The sequence below is a fragment of the Rhipicephalus microplus genome, chromosome 8 (genome assembly GCF_043290135.1).
Source record: "Rhipicephalus microplus isolate Deutch F79 chromosome 8, USDA_Rmic, whole genome shotgun sequence".
NCBI lineage: Eukaryota > Metazoa > Arthropoda > Arachnida > Ixodida > Ixodidae > Rhipicephalus > Rhipicephalus microplus.
Genome location: NC_134707.1, coordinates 108,987,267 through 109,007,057, shown reverse-complemented (window position 1 = coordinate 109,007,057; position 19,791 = coordinate 108,987,267). Strand labels below are relative to the sequence as shown.

At 43.3% G+C, this 19,791-nt stretch overlaps 1 protein-coding gene across 9 annotated transcripts in view; it reads right to left on the bottom strand.

Moving 5' to 3' along the window:
- LOC119163914 (prestin) overlaps positions 1–19,791 on the bottom strand; it is a 280,268-nt gene that overhangs the window by 28,129 nt on the left and 232,348 nt on the right. For 7 of the 9 annotated variants that reach the window (XM_037415982.2, XM_075872469.1, XM_075872470.1 and 4 more), the window contains one exon: positions 1,725–1,833. In XM_037415982.2, the coding sequence (XP_037271879.1) occupies positions 1,725–1,778 (54 nt within the window). In that variant the 5' untranslated portion in view covers positions 1,779–1,833. Of the gene's footprint in view, positions 1–1,724; positions 1,834–9,269; positions 9,296–12,725; positions 12,995–19,791 lie in introns of those variants that run through there. The other 2 variants (XM_037415981.2, XM_075872468.1) reach the window with 2 other exon arrangements.

The window sequence follows — 19,791 nt, the reverse complement described above, 5'->3', positions numbered from 1 at the left end:
TAGTCACCTTTGAGTCGGCGTGAATGCAAAGAAAGGCCTGATAAAGCTTTGATCACCCTCAAACACAGCTTAATAACCAAACCACTGTCCTCTCTCTCTACATCGTCCTGATCTAGACGTTTTTTTTTTTGCTCTTCTCGTGACGCATTCAGAGGAGTGGTCGAACACGTGACATAATGGTTCGTATTTGAAGATAGAGCGTTATGATTACTAGTGCTGCATCTTTATCATTAACTCAGCATTGTTAGTGGCACGAACACTAAATGACGTTTTTCTTTTTTTTTTACTCTTCCAAAATCTCTCTATATGACGTGCTTTCTCTCAGCGGCGCTTCGACTGTGCCACGAAACACAAAAATAACCCCAGGAATGAACCTGGCCCGACGAACGCCGAAGCCCAATCGCCCCTGCCAGACCCCCAAGTCGAGGCTGAGGGTCACCTACAGAGTTTTCTTTCCCCTGATTCCTGCTCACTGCCCCTGTGTTAGACTTGGATCGAAGAAAGTGCGACCAGAGGTTGAAATAAACAGTGCTCGGCTGCCAAGAATGCTTAAACACATTTGACATTACCCCACCTCCTTTCCCTTTCTGTACTAATAACAGAGGCTGAACGGTCTCTCTTTCGGATGAATATACGAAACAACACGTGTAATCACAAGACGAAACGATTGACTGAGTAAAGGCACCATAGAAACACCGCCCATTTTACGAAATACGATCGACACGCGTCGAACGCAGCTGCAGAAGCCAGTCCATGACATCACTAATGACAACCAGTTGCGTAGCAAAGGCCGTCGAATCGCTGCATTATTCATGACATTCCAGTGACGTAATTGCGCTGTCGCGCGTTTGCGATATACCTCCTTATGCGATTCGACCTCATGTAATTAGCGACCGCTGCGGCGCTCATTACACGAGCAATTCGCCGCCAAAGGGCAACCTGAAGCGCGGAAATAGACCGACGCTATGCTTGTAACGCAAGTCTGGCAGCGTGTAACTGTTCACACGGCTCAAATCGAATGTCACACGCAAGTGCTTCGCAAGAGGCTGCCACGCAAATTGTATTTGTCAGAAAAATGACCACAATCGGGCCCTCATTCCGATGTTGCCAAGGTCCTCGGTTAATAATTATAATAATAATGATATAACGCTGGCGAAACGGACATTGTGCTTGCCGAGGTATGACTGGATATATATAACGGCCTTATTCATTTTGCCGTGGAGTAGCGTTTATACAACTAAATAGAGATTTCGTAGTCATTCAGTGATTTATTCAGTATTTGCTGGAACATGAGAGGTCAAATATCGGGACGAGAGCATTCGAAAGTGGTGTACTTGCATTTAGTATATACGTCAACGTTTTTGTTGTTGTTTTGTTGTTGTGTTTTCTTGCTTCAGGGCTCAGGGAAGCTATACAAAATGAAATATGATAACAAAATAGTAGTCTAGTAAACAAAGTCGCGCACTAGGAAGCAGCCGAAATCAGCGATACCCGGAATGCCAGTCGACGCGAGAAGACTGATGCAGCAGCTATAGTGATATCAGCTTGTTTCATTAAGCAAATGTAGCGTCGTAACGTGTCACTGTGTACGGCATGCCTTATCTTACGTGCGGTGTTTTTCCGTGAAGTGAAAAAAGCAGACGACAGCCATACTCATTTGATGAAGGTCTATAGAGGGACAACCATTGCTCATGATGATGAAACGGCAAGGTATTGAATCTCACCTGCGTGAATGACGGCCTATGGACGCCATAGCGTGCACAATCTTGAGGATTCATACTGCACCGTCTGAAGGCGTAGTCTCTCTTCACCGGTGCGGTCGGGTTAGGACATCTGCAAAAACATGGAGGAAAAAAAGGAATTTGTGGTAAGTGCAAAACACAGAAAGTTTTGCATTAAGAAAAATACTATAGGAAGTACCTACTGACTCCCCTTTAAATTATAAATTGAAACAGCATGTTCAGGCAACAAGTAATAATCTTGTACAATACAAAAAGCAACGAGGCTGCACCGAAGTGAACACATTAAACATTTTGAGTATATTAGTAATTTCGTTCTCAAATTACCTCCAGCCTAAACTTCACTTTCAGCAGCTTGAGTAGATTCGTAGGTCACAGCCCAACTATAGCTGAAATGCGTTAATTTCCGCAGTTTTTAGGTATGCAATAAACAGCGTCTTGTTACGAAAAAAAAAAGAAATTGTGAACGCTTCAGAGCGCCATTCGCATTGTACTACGCATGTCGGTGCGTTTAGAGTGAGCAGTGAAAATTAGCATGCTATGAAAAAAAAAAGAAACACCTAGATGACTGAATTCATTTACTTTACGTGATCACATGGTGTTGACAAAACATGTAAATGACAAGATGGCTGTTTTCAAGTCTCAAGTTTATTTCAGTTATTAGTTCAGAAAAGGGAACATCGTACGAAGTAGATATACAGGAGGAGGTCCGAAAGCACAAAATTGCAGGGGGACCTCCGCTGAATTTAGTTTCTGAGGTATTCAGAGAAAGATTAATAATAATAATAATAATAATAATAATAATAATAATAATAATAATAATAATAATAATAATAATAATAATAATAATAATAATAATAATAATAATAATAATAATAATAATAATAATAATAACATACAATAATTTCAGCAGCGTTTCCACACGTGACACCAAACCTGGCCTATGTTCACCTTAATAAAGCAATTTCATAATAGTTAAGCTAGCTTCCTTGCTATGCAGCTTGTCCTACTGATGGCAGCTAGCCTCTTAGAGCAATATATTCGAGCACAGTTTGGTAGCGCCATGACGTGGAGAATGTTGACTCGGCTTTGTTGTTACAGACACGAATAATACACGGGCCCCAACCCGGCCAATCAGGACTTCGTTCCCACTTGAAGCACCGTCATTTGTAGGGCGAATATGCATAACAGAGAAGCGTGCTTGCGGATTAGGAAAATCTTTTATTGTTCTTTCATTTGATGCGCATATACATACGCTCTTGCACATACATGCTCCAAAAACGAGTCCCGCGAGTCTTGCTCCGAAGCTGGAGATTGCGGTGCTCATTTGAAAATATGGCAGTCTGCAAGGCTGTCACAGGGCCCCGCAGCGGTGGTCTAGTGGCTTAGGTTCTCGGCTGCCGACCCGCAGGTCGCGGAATCAATGTCCGGCTGCAGCGGCTGCATTTCCGATGGAGGCGGAAATGTTGTAGACCCGTGTGCTCAGATTTGGGTGGACGTTAAAGAACCCCAGGTGGTCGAAATTTCCGGAGCCCTCCACTACGGCATCTCTCATAATCATGTGGTGGTTTTGGGACGTTAAACACAGCATTTAAATCAATCAATCAATCAATCAATCAATCAATCAATCAATCAATCAATCAATCGATCGATCAATCGATCGATCAATCAATCAATCAATCAATCGATCAAACAATGAAGGCTGTCACATGCTGACCCATAATTCAACAGTTTCTACTCTCGGCCTGTCACACTCTGTTGCAACACTGCCACAGAAGTCAAAGCCCTTCAAGACACTGTAGTGCAAACAAGCGTCATCTCTTCTAAAAAAAAAAAAAAGACTGCTGTCAATTCAACACACTTGGTCGTCATTGTCCGATGTTAGGTGTTCAAAGCAGTCTAACTTTGACTACTGCACGCAAAACAATGAAATATATACTGTTTTCATATTCCGTGCACAATTAATGTTGTAGCGACTACGCCAAAAAAAAAATTTCGGGGAAAATCTGTTTTTTCCTTCCCGGTTGTACTTGTTCTTACGAGCACCCCACATACGAATATATAACGCCTAAGCGTCACGTGATCTGATGGATTACCAACAGGTGCATTGTCAGCGGCGTATAAGAAGGATGTTTGTTTTTCGCTACTGACTATAGTTTGTCACCGAATGATTTCACATGAAATGCAACCAGTATTCGCTTCTTTGTGTTTTTGTTACGCTCGACGCATCGTCAGTGGTGGCGATTCTAACGCACTTCATGAAGCTGGAACCATAATTTTTTATGCAAGCAGATAAGAATAGATCGCTCAAGCATGATAGGCTCTTGTTGAATAATTGATTGGGCTATACGCTAGACTTTTTATCCAAAAGCAAACGTTGTCTGCTTTTGTCAACAAAATCTACGCAGTAAACAAGAATGCAGCCTTTTGCACTTCGCGAAGTCTATAAAATCGAATCAACGAAGGATGGCTATGGAGAAGCATTATCAATATGCTCGGGCATTTACCACATTTAATTGCACTGTTTGTGCCGCGACGTCTACGCTTCAAAGCTGAGCAATTGAGCCTGCCAAGCCAGACATTCATCTTGGTGCAATTGCACTGTATGTTTCTGTTACATAACGCTAGGAAGGAATAAAGGTGCCTAATATGTAACATGTGTGAATCACAGCTGCTCCCAGCTGTCAATAAATAAGGAACATCTGGTACTCAAGATACTGCAGAGTATTGCACTGTCACGATATGCTGGCAATTAGACGTTACTGGTGTACAACCACATAGTATTCGAAGAGGACCAAAATGGCTCAAAATAACACCTTCAAAGTAAGCCAATTAACGCAAACTAAAGAGATACAACAATATTATACTTTATGAATGCCCCTATTACGCTAAATTACTGTGGCCAGGTGTGCCAAAGCCAGATAAGCTTTTTGAACGAATTAACACATAACACAGTGTAATATACAGCCGTAACGATGAAATGAAACACAGGCAATATCAGTGCACTTTCACACTGACTCTCCAGGCAAGGTCCTTTGAGGCAATATTATTGCGTACTAGGGCAGGCCATATTTGGAGCGCTTTCCGTACTTAAGCGCTTGTTGCAGTCTGCTATAGTACCGTCTTTGTTAAGTAATACCGTCTTTGTTAAGTATGCGTTGTTGAACAATAAAAGATAGTGCTCACTGTACATGCCAATGGCTGCTAAGGGGGAATGAAAGACAGGAGCATTCGGCTTTTAGTTAACGCGCATGCTGCGATCCCCATTAACAGCCATTGGCTTGTACATTGAGCACTATCTGACAAGAAAGGGTTGCTACGATATACTCGCTGGGTGTAACCTCCTTAGTTTTAGAAAGGTTTAGCGAGCGTTGAGCCGCAGTATCATGAATACAGTGAACTAGTATATACCATGAACTCGAGGTGGTTAAAGGTGGGAAGTAGACCCGAAGCGCAAGCTGTAAGAATTTGTGCGTGTGCCACCTCTCGTATAGTCCTTGGAATGTCCGCTGGATGGCGGTGCTTCTATATGGGGAATATATGATGAAAAGATGCGAGGTGGTGCTAGTTGAAGTGTTGAATATATGGACGAACGGACACACAGATGCATGAATGGACGCACGAACGGACGCAGGGGCGGATGCATGGACGAACGCAGGGACGGACGCAAGAACAGACGCACGCAGGGATGGGCGGATGGACGGACGGAAGCAAGAACGAATGGACGGACGAATGATTCGCCCCACTCTCCGTCATTCACTCCGTGGATATGCTGCCATTTTTTCTTTGGTATTATGGCTGTACGACAGACTGTGCGCATTTTGTCAGGTGTTTTTATTATTCCAGCCACGAAGTCTTTTTTAGAACCTATTCAATGCTTTCTTTTATTTGGTCATGCCTGGTGCCCTACAGAGCAACTCTAGTAAATTAGGGTATACGTTTAATTCTTTATATAATTTCTTTATTTCTGTTGGCGTATTATTCTGTCCCATATGCAAAGTACTTTATTGACGCCAACCAATGCGCACTCCCGGTGAAAATATTGCTGACAGAACGCGGCCTGCGTGCGGAAAGCTCGTACATCAGGTGAACAACAGACACACTGACGCGAGGTCGAAGCACTGAGTAATATACGCAGTTACGTTACCCGTGCGAGCACGCATCTGGGACAGCATGAGGCGAGGCGAAATATGCAAATCTGCGTTAAAACAAAAACCAGCGAGGGCCATCCTGCTTCTGTTTTCGCTGTCAACGCATATATACGGCCTCGCTTCCGGCTCCATAACGTGTGCTGAAGGAAGTAAGAACCGGAACTTGTCTACGTTGACGATGCATCATCATGTAAAAGAAAAAAAAATCAACCAGCTCGGCCTAGCAGACTCCTTTCCTTTAACAGGCTATGAAGTTTCTGTTTTGCAAGGCTTTCCGTCACGTTGTATCACCTTTCCTTATTAAACGCTGTTTGTCAAGGTTTGAGGTCGTGCATAGCCACCACCTTTTGTAATTATGGTGACTATGATGAGGTGAAGTGACTTTTTGGGCTGACTATTGTCTCCTTCTTTTCCAATGACGATAACCGTTATTGGGATACTTGTACGCAATAGTTTTGGTATGTCTGTCCGTACTTGTCTGTCCGGTAATTCAGCCACCCGGCAAATATTTAGGCCGAGCTGTGCTCGAAGACCTATACTATCTTGATCTGGTGGCTGCGTTCATAATTGTGAACATCGGCATTCAAAAAGGAAATATTACGCATTTTAGAGGCGCAACACCAATACGTATGTGTTAGGCAGTGCATATTTGGATTTCTAAAATCAATCAATCGATCAAACTGTACATAGATACGTAATTCTACAGACCGAAGTGTTTATTACATGGCACTGACAATGCTACGCTATGAACGAAACAGTACATGTTTCCTGCGCTTCGATTAAAAAATTCTGGAGCTTTATCTAAAACAAATGTTTTACAACCACCACCGGGTGCTGCCGCACACCAGTGACAAGGGTAGTAAAAAAACGTTCGTTTCTTCACACTTCTGCCAGATGGCGCCATATTTTACGCAGTGCCTTCAGACGGAAGACCGTCGGCTTTCGACGTCCTTTGCAGCGCAGCGCGGAGATACGGGGTCAATGGTTTTAAACGAAGCCACGTGCAGTTAGATATTCTCAACTTTTGTCACACAGTCATTCTTAAAATGGACACACGAGGGCTCAGTGTCCGTTGTTTCATTCTTGCCTTTCGATTACACTGATGTGCGCTCATTACAATATTGTACAAACACTCCCAGTCCTGCAGTCTCCTAATGGTGGACTTATGATTGGCCACACCGATTTCTGAGACAAACGCCCGCTTATGATACCTACCAGCGATACCACGAATTGTTTTCTATCATGTAGCCACTTCATTTTACTGCGGAAAAATATTCTCAAAGCGGCTTCATATGGAATTAGATTCCATTTTATTATTTTTAATGTTCTCGCTTTGGGAGCCTCCTGATTAGGTCGTTGTCAACAAAATATCAGTTGCACTGCAGAAAGATTTTCAAATGAATCAGGACGGTTTTTATCGCAAATCTTTATATTAGTAAAATTATTTCTTTTAAACTTTTTTAAAGTGCACTATCATCATCATCATTCCCATCATCATCATCAGCAGCATCATCATCATCCACTGCAGGAGAAAGGCCTCTCCCATGTTCCGCCAGTCAACTCGGTCCTGTGCTTGCTGCTGCCATTTTATACCCACAAACTTCTCAATTTCATCTGCTCACATAACTTTCTGTCTCCCCCAAAATCACTTGCCTTCTCTGGGGATCCAGTTAGTTACCCTTAATCACCAGCGGTTATCCTGTCTGCACGCTACATGCCCGGCCGAAGTCCATTTCTTCTTCTTGATTTCAGCTATGATATCCTTAACCCCAGTTTGTTCCCTGATCCACTCTGCTCTCTTCTTGTCTCTTAAGGTTACACCTTAACATTTCTATTTCTACCACTTACCATTTCTACCTTACCATTTCTATTTTCCTTTCCATTGCTTGCTGCATTGTGCTCAATTTAAGATGAACCCTCTTTGTAAGCCTCCAGGTCTCTGCTCTGTAGCTAGGTACACTATGTATACACCTAATATGTGATCCCTTCTAGTTATCTGTTTCTTGGCCAATCCCACAAAGTGGATGTCACCTACACCGATAGATCATCATCGTCATCATCATCATCGAGACCCAAATCACCACGAATCCCGGAAATCTTGACGAAGAACAGCTTCACAGTTAAAAGTAGTCTAAACTGCCGTGTCAAGCGTGCGTTCGAAGGCAATGGTCGACGACTCTCTGGAAAGCATGGTAAGGTTTAAAAGAAAAATGAATCCTTGGAATTGTATCGATACACCACAATCGTTCTAAATGCGGGTGCTGCCGTTTAGAGTACCAAAAACTGTACTCAGAGAACAAGCATACTTCTGAACTATTTTTCGCAATTGTATAATCAAGGGAGGCATGTCACGCTAGAACGAGTGATAAAAGATCAATAAAGGCGTATAGATGGTGTGCCAGAGTCTGCATTTACCTCCACTTTCACTGCAACAAAGAAAGTTACAATTCCTCTTTCATATTGCTTTTCCTTCTGAGTAGGAATATACTCATAAAAGCTGCCGAGCCCTGCCGATTTGCATTGGCTAATTAACTAATCATTATTATCATCAGCCTGACTAACACGCACTGCATGAGAAAGTCTTCTCACATGTCCCGCTAGTCAACTCGGTCCTATGATTGCTGCTGCCATTATATACCGGCAAACTTCCTAACCTAATCAGCCCACCTCACTTTCTGTCTTCCCTTCACCCACTTGCCATTTCTTAGAATCCAGTCTGTGATTTTATCGACGAGCGGTTATCTTGCCTTCGCGCTACGTGCACTGCCCACGACCACTTCTTCTTCTTGATTTTATTTACGATGTCCTTAACAACCTAATTTACTAATCATATGCCTGCTATTCCCGGGTTTGTCACGAGCTGAACTCTGTCATTCTAACCTACGAATTGTGGTTCGAATTCATAAAGCAGCTGGGCCCGTATGGCTCGGAGCCGCAATGCCAGGAAGAAGGAAACGTGTAAATATAAGGACTCGTTTTTTCCTCTTTTGTTACAAACAATAGTAATGAGAACTAACCTACAATAATGCCAGGGAAAGTTAGGAGATAATATTGAAAGTAATTGTGATGTAAATGTGAAGAGAGAGAAGTGGACAAAAAGATAACTTGCCACCGGCAGGATCCAAACCTGTGACCTCAGAATAACGCGTCCGATGCTCTACCGCTCAGGTATACGGTGGCGGCCATCCCTCCGTCCACTATAGGGTTTGTATGTGCATTTAAACGAGCGCCACCTGTTGCCATCACGGCGACCTTGATAGCTCTTTCTCAAGCCAAACAGACAAGAAGGTTTTGTTTAACGTAATGAATTAAATCGGACAAGAAAACATTCCGCGTGTACAATAATATCGCCAATTTAGAAAACCCAAATGATACTCACACGCCCGTCATACAGGTTTTGTCTTTCATGGCGCAGCCAAGTGCTATCATTAATGCCCTGGCAAAATAATCTAATATCCACGATTTATCCGCAGACCGCTATGAATTGAGCGCGTATGCGAACATCATTCGAGCGTTATCACACATCGAATGTGCGAGTCTTCAGACTTCGGAGAAAAGTATTCCTACCGCATGTGACCGATTAGGGGAGCGCGAACAACAACAGAGATTGCATGCGTAGCGCCGATTCCCAGTAACAGCGCTCACGAGCACTTCCCTCGCCACTGTCATTAGGCGTCAGCCACGGTGCGCCCGTTTTCCCTTTAGTCGCACCGGAAGTGGCGCTCTACCGTGGAGGCACAAGCCAGCCGTATAGTAGCTGCGTACACCTGCTCCAGGCTTTGATGCCGAGTGAATTGTAAACAAGCGGGAGCCAACGGCAAGGAATGCTGCGGATAACACGATACGCGCGCTAGCTGCGCGATTGCGTAGGTGTAGTATGCTCTGAATATTACGTACAGTGGCTATGGTGAGGGGTAAACGAGGGAGTGAATGGAGGGGCGTGCTAATAAAACGACGGGGCGTCAAAGCTAATTGCAAATGAGCGAGAGACGCCTTGCGTAACAGAACACCGGGGTAACTGTCTGTGCGCCCACCTGTCGTTATACGTGGTTCTCGATGGGAGCAGTTTAATAGGTGTGGTTAAGGATTGAAACTGTATAGTGCACAGCGCGCGCAACCAGACATTTTATATCATTCCTGCTGGGGTAGATTTCCTATTCCTGTATGGTCCATCTCTGTGATTATGTTCCTTCTTTTTCTTTTTTTGAAACAGTATTGCGTAGTGGGCAAGCCTTCCGGCGTTAAGACAGTGAAACAAGCTCCAGCGAAAAACAAGCCTGTATGGTATAACATTTTCACGAAGTTTTCTAAACAGAAACCATTAAGAAGAACGATTCCCTTGTCAATATCTCTTGTGAAAACAATAATGCTTGTGAATTGTAGTATAAACACTTTAGATAACAAGATACACACAAAATATGACCTTCCCCACTTCGAGAGGAGAGCCCAAAAGTTTCTATTATGCACCGAGAGTCCTCATTCGAAACTAGCCGAAATAAACATGTTCTGTCGCAACGATAGCAGGCATAACTTCCTTGCCTAGAATAAAACAATCTAGGCACCTGAAGGTTTCACAATGCCTGAAACAGGTAATGAAGTGGTAATGGGTGGAGTGGTTCTTAAAACGCGGGACGAAAATTGTGTACCCGCGCAGGCCAGTATGAGTGCAAGGTTCTTTTGTTTTCATTGACTCTATGTTTTCTTCCTGCTTTATATATATATATATATATATATATATATATATATATATATATATATATATATATATATATATATATATATATATATATATATATATATATATATATATATATATATATATATGTATATATATATATATATATATATATATATATATATATATATATATCATGTGCTTCATTGTTTCGTTTTCATTATGTCGCCACAACATCGATAGACATATTGATGTCACAATGACAGCCGGAATTCAGCGCGGCTTGCTAAACATCTCTTATAATACTGCATTTCATGGGCTCTCTATAAATGTACGTGGGCTTAAACCAGCAAAGTAAAGCTTACGACAGAGCTGATAATCACGAATATATCAGACGACCTTTATTTTTCAAGCTTACCGCATCCGCCCGCTTGTGGTGATTGAAACTTTCGCCGAATGTAACTTAGAAGTGTGGCAGCTTGGGCTAGTTGGTATGTTCTTCGTGTCCTTCTTGTCTCTGTGTCGCCGTTTTGTTCTCGCGCTAAAACTATCGTTTCGCCGAATGAACGTGTTCGTTAGAAGCGTTCAAAACGGAGTCTTTAGGAACTCCTTTCGCACTCGCTTGCGGTGATGGGAGTGCACACACACGCCTGTCGCGGTATGCAACTTTACGACGAGCCTCCGTATCTATGACGTAGCCGCTGTACTTTACGGTCACGGAGAAGTCCGGAAGCCGCGAACGTAAACCTCGATTGCGAAGATGCAGCGGCAGTGGAATTTCTCCGTCTGCGCTGCTCTGCAGAGGATGACGGGCCGTCGTATCTTGACGCGTTGCGCTGCCTTAGGTGTGAATGCTGCGACAAGTTTAACGCAGTCGTGTAATCGAATTCCGAAGAGTGGGAGTACACGTAGGACAGATTAATGTGTGAAAACACTGGTTGTTGTTCGTAGACCACCATTGTCCTGCATATTCGCAGTGCTGTTTTCCCGGATGAATATGTACCCAGAACTTGAAAAAAGGACTGAAACCTGGGCCAGTTGGTGATGGTACTTGAACATATTTTAACACATGCAGTGCACCACTACGCGGACACAAGAGAAGAAGAGGGCGCTACGATTAGTCTCTTCTCTTGTGTCCACGTAGTCGTGTGCTGTGTTAAAATAGGTTCAAGAGCCCCCCAAAAGACTTTCAGTGTCAACTAACTTGCCCAAACTTTGGGATGTTGCAGTGAATCTATATGCCCCAATGCGAATAATTATCTTCGGCATAATGCTTCAGGCAATAAATTTTTGGGATATCTTGAGACTACAGACGTCATTCAAGGTAATAAAAAACACACGAATGTCTATTCCTCTGTTTTGATTAATTTTTACCGCATCTGTAGATATCACGCACATTACAGCTGCTGGTTGGTTGTTCCTTAGCGTTTTCAGCTTTTTTTTATCATGTTCTAGTTACATTTCTTGTAACGCCATGAAGGCTGTGCTTTGTTACTTGTTGCAGTGTGTTTGGAACGTGTATGTTCTATTAACAGGCTTCAGCGTGTTTAACTTACAGCGAAAACACTACGCTTGAAGATTGGCTTCATTAGGTGACCAGTGAGCCAAAATAGGTAAAGTAGACTTCACTGGAGGCTGCAAATGAACTACTCTGGCTGTGTGTGCCCAAATTATTTAACTAGTGGTTATCTAAGACGTCGATGTTATTCACGAGTCAAGAGCGACGTGGCTGAGCAGTTGACCTGTTTCATATCTTGCTTCTGGTCTGTTGGTTCATTTGTCATGTTCTCTAGGACACCAACTGATTTTTTCTTCATATAACTAACTGATTATATTGGATTTGTACGTTATTAGGTTCCAAGTTTACGTGATCATGTGACCAACAGGTGACTGGTATACTGATTAAAAAGCAGTACAATATCGCAAATGCGTTCTTAAGGAAGCGACAATGAATACTAGCCGTTGACACGAAGTTACCCCGTTCACTACGTAGTTCTGCCATTTTTAGGTGGTGAGTTCGTTAGAGAACTATAAACGAAGGCAAACAGACATAAATGTTGCGCAAGAATTAGACCAATGGGAGAAACGCAATTCGTTAAAGCACCGCACCAGCTGTTTACGTTCAAGCATGTGAGATTATAACGAATGCTCGGAACTCACGGGTTCAGATTGACGCCGGCTTTGCCGTCTCGATACATGGCTTCGGATGAACGCCTGCTGGCTGCACTGTTGTAACACAACGGCACAATAGCACGTGCCCCGAAAGGTGTACGGACAAACTCGTCCTGTCGCACGTGAATGTAAAAGCGTTCCACTGTTGGCCTAGTGCCCGAACATGCCGCCAAATAAACGCCCCGCGGCGCTGGCGTCGCGACGCAGTGCTTTCCTCCCATTGGTCGAACGCCGTCGACCAATGGCAGTGAGTCGCCGTGGTCACTTTAAAACTCCGCTCCCTAGCGTTGGCTCGGTCGGCACGTGAACTCAAAGCGCGGTGCTCTGCTGCACCGACAGGCAAGATGTGTGTTTGCTTCGAGCAAGCAGCACTTTTCACTTTATTGTTTTTTTTTTAGTGCGCGGGGTGTTGTGTTCCCTCACGTCACATAACTTCGCAGATAAGTGCGGGAGGTAAAAAAGTTTCCGCCACATCCCTCAGAAGACCACCTGTCATTCGCACGGATGCAAAAAACGCTAAGCAATGTCGGATACGGGGAAAAGAAGTGCAGAGCTGTGTCTGCTGATTAAGTCATTGTATGGTTGAAGTATACCCTTATAAAGCACCCTTATAAAGCCACCGTTATCCGGAAATGTTTAGGGAGGACTGTTGAGCGAACGTGTGGCTCCAGTAGATTGCGGAGTATAGTATGATGTCGTGATAATTACCATGCACTTCGTTAGGAGGGCTCACCAGCTTCAAAGCAACTTCGATTTTAAGTTTTTGTGCTGATAGATGGCAGCACGTACACCCCATAAAAAAGGTGGGAAGTTTGATCATGCTCTGCGTGTCTGTCTAAATCTCTCCAAATCCCTGAAAGTTCACCCCGCGTATGAAAGTAGCACTGCTGAAAACTTGCCCGAGACTGCTTGAGTAATGACCACTTTGTCTGAAAACATTCCTGGGTTTTCTGCCTGAACCGCACCGAATGATACCGTGGGGTCAAAACTAATTACGGCTTAGCGGTCCTCCAACTTCTCGCTTTTGTCACAACACACCTGTAGCTTCAACAATGCTATTTATGTGGCTTGACAGCTGAGTATAAGTCTGAGTAAAAAACTCTGTCTGATACATTTCTTCCATACACAAAAAAGGAACACAGTGCTGAAAACTCCATGTGAATCTGACCAAATTGGGATGAGCTAGAACTTCAAAAAGTACACATGTATTCTCTATGGGCGCTCGCGTTGGTGAGCCCTCTTAAATAAATTCAGCGTTTCTTCAGCATTAGGCTCAGATTTTAGCATTGCTGCTGCACAAGAACGCAAGCGGAAATAAAAAAAAAGCGTCTTTTATACGCAGAGTTGTTCATTCAAGGAAAGTCCAGCTAATCGTATAGCGCTGAGAATGCGTTTGGGAACGGCAACCAGCCTATACCCAATATTAACCACGAATTAAAAGATTTGTGGAATTGGATGTTACTTAACAGCGTCATGTTTCACAAAGACGTGAATTTGCTGATGATTCGACCCCGTAATTTGGTGTCACAAGTAATCATATGTATGCGGTTGTACCGCAGCGTTCTATCATCGTCGAAATACCACGCATGTTGAAGTCAAGTGGTAACCACTTCGCGATTTCATTTTCTGATGTAACAACTGGACCAGTAGTATTCGTTTTGACATTTCAAAGTGTAAGCGCTAACTTACTATATGGACTACTGCTATGTTAGGATCAACAAGCTCGAAGCCGTGACATAAGGATGAAAATGAAAGGCTAACGGTCATTAAACTACTAGTGCGCTGTAGTCACCTGACATGCAATGCAAATGTATGTATTTTGACAATGACTTTCTTCGTCGGACTATCGTCCATATTAAGTTTATTTCTGCTGGCTTCAGCGACAAAGTCTCGTACAGCCAGAGAATGCAATACGTATTACAGAACAACGTTGCACGTGTGCATTCACACCGTCGCTTGCCAGTTCTGTGTGGGTGAGCGGCTTAAAATAGTGTTAACGCGGTGGTTACTGGAAGCCCCAAACTTTCCTAAATGAAGGTTAAAAACTCACAGGTCCTATTTATCGGACGTGTACGTTATTTTATTACTTCTAGTTGATTATCCTTGCAGCACAACGCAGGCCATTGGACGAAAACACTTTACTAAATGTCATGCTCGTACGGCCGGCGTTAGTACCAAACTATTTTGTTGCGATATGTGCACACTCTAGACGGGTTATTGCCGTCGGCATCGTCCTCATTTGCCATATACAGAGCGTCCTCCTTATCGCATTTTCTACCGTCGAGCGGGGCCGACCAATGAGAGTTAAACGGAGATGTAACGAGCTGGTCCTACTCCGTCGCACTCAGGGTGCTTGCGATATAGTATCAACCCACCTTCGAAACCCGCCGTCGATTGCTATTCAAGCAGGGAGAAAACGCACCGTTTTGAAGGAGTATGAAGTGCCGCGTAGGAAGAGAGGTGACTTGTCTCTAGAGCAGCAACTGTCAATTTCGATCATAATGTGATGGTCGCGATCTATGAGGCGAGCTTTCTCTCTAGGATCGGCAAGTGGCTCGTCTACCCTTCGATGTTCCGTGCTCTCAATACGAAGAAAGTGTGAGAAAACCACGGCTGTGCATTGAGAAGGCGTATTGTCTTAGACCAGCGTTTTGTAGAGTTACTCGAAATCAGTTCCAAAAAAAAAAAAGTTAGCTGCCAGCCCTGCTTCGTATAACGCTACAATTTTTGTCCATATTACCACAGATACTCCAAATCGATAGGTTTCTTGCTATCGCATTCATTGCTTCGCCCTTGCGGTAAAATTGTGATTTTTTTTCTATTTGGGAAGCAGAACTCAGGCTTACTGACAACAGCTACCAAGAGACCAAGTCTTCTGCAAATCATTTTTTTTGGCGCCCCATAGATTTTTTTTACTTTTTGAGTCTGCCTTTCGTACCCACTGGTCATGAGTCGTTTGCCTTACATGACCCTCCCAAATCTATAATTTCCCCAAGCTCCCTTATATATACCTTTCGCCAGAGCTGGGAAGCATGGCGGTTTTTCCAAAAGCGGTTAACCCTACCACCTTCGCACTCAGAGATGCTTCCTTTCTTTCTCGCCGACTGCGAACTGAATATCTAATACCGCATGATTGACTGCCATTCCTGCTGCTTAGCAAACTTGTGAACGGGATCGGGACCTCATGAAGCTCTTGAGCTTTTAGTCTTGTACTCATCCTAATTAAAAGGAAATAAAATGATTGATAGACCTCATCATCTACTGCGCTGTGATCATGTCAATTAATGTGACCCGTCCTACTTCTCCCATCGTTACCTGAGCAGTGAATAATACCTAAAGTTTTACTGTTATATTTCAAGTTAATCTTCCACGTGCTACCGTTGTCACACAATCCAATAAAAAAGAGCATCAGAACGAGGAACTTTACAAAAGAAAACGGGACGGGCGCTCTTCCATAAGTAAATCGTTTTTATGGGCTGCTTTTCATCACAAATGCGTATCTAATTGCCCAACTGTCCACTTGAAGAGCCAGCTCACGTGAATGGTGGTGGTTAAGCATCACGTCATAATTTATAAATGCTCCATCCCATTTCTCTTTCATGAGTAGACTCCCACCATTGGTAACGACCTGCTTTTAATAGACTTCGGACTCAAGTGAACTCTGTCGCGGAAACACTCGGAATAAACGCCACACGGGCTAACGAAAACCAATGCGTCACTTTAAGTTGGGCCGAGGTTGTCCTGCTTCCGTATTATTCTAACCAAAACAGGAAGTCAAGGCGCCTTCGACTGCTGCAGTTACATCGCATTGTACGTTCGTGAGGACGTTGGCGGTGAAGAGAAAAGCAAAACTGGCGTTGACCCGCAGTTCACTATTTTTGTAAACAAAAATGAAAAAAAAAAAAACAAGCTGTGTTTGGTTCCCATGCGAACGTGATACATCCTAGCTAAAGGCCTTTGTAGCGCTGATTCATGGCACGCAGCTGGTTCGAAAAACACGGTCACACTGAGCAGCACCGACATATTTTCACGTTGTCGTTGTTTACGGCCATCCCAGTCCCCTCACTTTCAAAACTGCAACCCCGGGTTTCAACGTAAACAGGAGAGAAAAAAAAAGCTGGGTCAGTATGCAGGAAGCTTTGTTCCGCTAGTGAAGCTCGAAAAAAGAAAAGCTGGAGATGACGCTAATACTGAACTTTGTTGTCTGCTTGTGGCATGCTCACGTCGGCGTTCGCGTTCTCTGATGTATTCTTTGGGATAACATTGGGTTTGTTCGCGTTGCGATAGTGATCTCACAGGCCACATGGAAAAAAGTGTTTGAGTGAGATTCACGCCGCCAGATGCAGCAAAGTTTCCAGCTTCTCACAAAAGAACTATCTCTTGCAGTTGACTAATTGAATAAATTTTGAATAAATATAATATCAGCTAATCGAGCCAAGACTGAAACACTGTGGGAAACGTGACTTCACCGCAGGCATTATTGTGGCCACTGGCAGGTAACCAATCTGCTGGTTCAGTTATGTTTCGTCCAGACAAATCCAGTTGCTTAGCCTTTATCATAAGGCAACTTATAGCCAGATATTATGCACATCAAATATACATCTAACTCGATATATATATATATATATATATAAGGTTATGTGGGGTTGTTTTTCCAGAGCAACAGCGAGCATCTAAGGGTTAAGCGAGCTTTCTCGTAGCCTATAACTACTAAGCCTCGAAAACGCCATCTTCCGTGGTTTTTCGAGGTCAATAGAACTCCATTAAATTCACGTTCATTTGCACGTTTCCATCACTCGTTCACAATTACAGGCTGAAGAGATGCGCAGATTGTTTACAAATGAATTTTATAGATTGCCCCGACTCTCTCCCAACTGTCTTCTAACAATCGTTAGTAACAATGTGTGTGTGTGTGCGAACACTTACTTCAAAGCGACGGAAGTAATGGAACCGAAGTGTGCCGACAAGGCGCTGGCCGCGTGTGTTGCTTAGCCATTGAACGTGTCGTTGGTTCGGCGCGCGAGTTTCAATTCGTTGTGGGCTCGATAGCGATGGATGACAGGTGTTGTTGTCTTGCGGTTGCACACGATTCCCCGAATAATTGCCTGAACATTCGGAAAACACTCGGAGGTCACGATTACCCTTCGTCTCGGTACTATATATCGAATTGGTGCCAGCTCATTTCAGGAAAACTTCCTTAATACTGCACCGACCGAAGAGGTTCCATGCGCGAGCATTACTAAGTGAGCACACTTCAGCGTAAAGCTGTGAGATTCATCTTTTCTAAATAGCGTAATAGCGATTCACCATCCAGTCTGATGACGCAGCGTAGCATTCAACCACTTCAGTTACGTAGAAAAATCCAGAGTTTAAAATTTCTGTTTTCGCTCAAGAATAATATTTTAGCTATAAACCAGAGTTGTTATTTAGAACAACCTATTGCTCGTAGGACCCGGCATCGTAACGGTGACTCGTGAACACCTTATCGTACAAGAACTAATCTTTTCAAATATTTCTTCTTTCCACGCACCAACACAGACGGGAACAACCTACCCTTTTCACGTATTTCTAACGCCGATATTTTAGAACATGTAATCATTTGACAGTCATTTCTATGCTATATTTATACCTTTATTAATTGCTTATCTCATGTTCCCTGATCCACAATTAATAAATGATCACAACAACTTCTGGAAAGGGTTTCTTTCTTTGATTTTTTTCACTTGTATATGAGTATCTACATATCACGCATTTTTATTAACGTGGCTTTAACTTGAAATATGTTAATATTTTACGTTTAACTAAGTTTTGGTACCTACTTTTGTTTTTGCCTATTTCCGGTGTCTGCATCTCGCATTGCTTCTTTTTAATAATTGAACGGTTTGCGCTCTCCTTGTTGTCATATTTGTTTTTGTTTTTTTGTTTTATATTTATACTGTGTTATTTTTTGCGCATTATATATTATTGACATTTTCTAACGTTTGTGTGGGTTTCGCGTTGTTTAAATGCATTTTTTTTGTACATTCGCCTCTTGTTAGGGCCCTTTTTTTGGCCTGCAGTATTTTGTAAACAAAAAAAAACATTACCGCGTAGAAATATCCTATATAATTTCTACAAGGTGCACCATGACTGGGCCAAGCCCGTCATGCGAAAGGGTGTGTGTACTTGGCCTAAATGAATTTCCCTCAGCCCTGTCAGCGTAATCTAAAACTGAAGTATTGCCAGCCATATGCACACTTCCTATACCTACTATTAGGAAGCTACAGTTACTCCGCAAACTTTTCAGCGATAGCATCTCACCGATCACGACCCCCCAAACCAAAGCGGCCTGGACAGGTGGCGTCATCTGACAATGGAATACACAACTAGCAATTGACATTCCTCTTGGGGAATTTGGACCGGTGTCCGAATCTCAGCTGCCGTTTTTCGACAGCTCCGAGGAGCTTGCGCACACAGCACAGTCATTAACAGACATGGTGCGGCTGTTGCGATGGAGTCACCTGTCCCCTGAATGGCTGCTCTTCGTCGCTTTCGCAGGCAGCTGTCATACCCAGCGCTGGCAAGATCGGCATGTCTTGCACGGCTTCTGGTTTGCGTGGTTTTTACCAACGGTTACGCCACACGAAGACACTACTGCGGTCGGGTTTCAGTTTCGGTGTTGCACGTTTTTGCCTATTTAAGATTATTCTAAACTTTGCTAAGTATTTCTGCCATCAAGCCCATGACAGGAGCGTCTGGGAAACATAAAAGCACCATTACTTTGACATGGTCAAAAAATCACCGTAGTTGGCCTTTCAGGTTTGGGCTTAAGTGTACCAGGCGTATCTTCCCAGCCTCCAAGATCTAATTTCGAATTCGCCGTTTAACCTGCCTTGTTGTGTTCTAAAATGAGTTGTCATTTACGTTTGATGATCTTCCTTGTCTTTCTTTTGCAGTATGATTTTGCACCTTTTCAAATGTGACTAAGCAATCAAGTTAGCTACGCCTAACTTAATTGCAATGTCGAACGGCTATTTATACTGATTGTTTGGACTGGACGAGACTGGACTGCTAT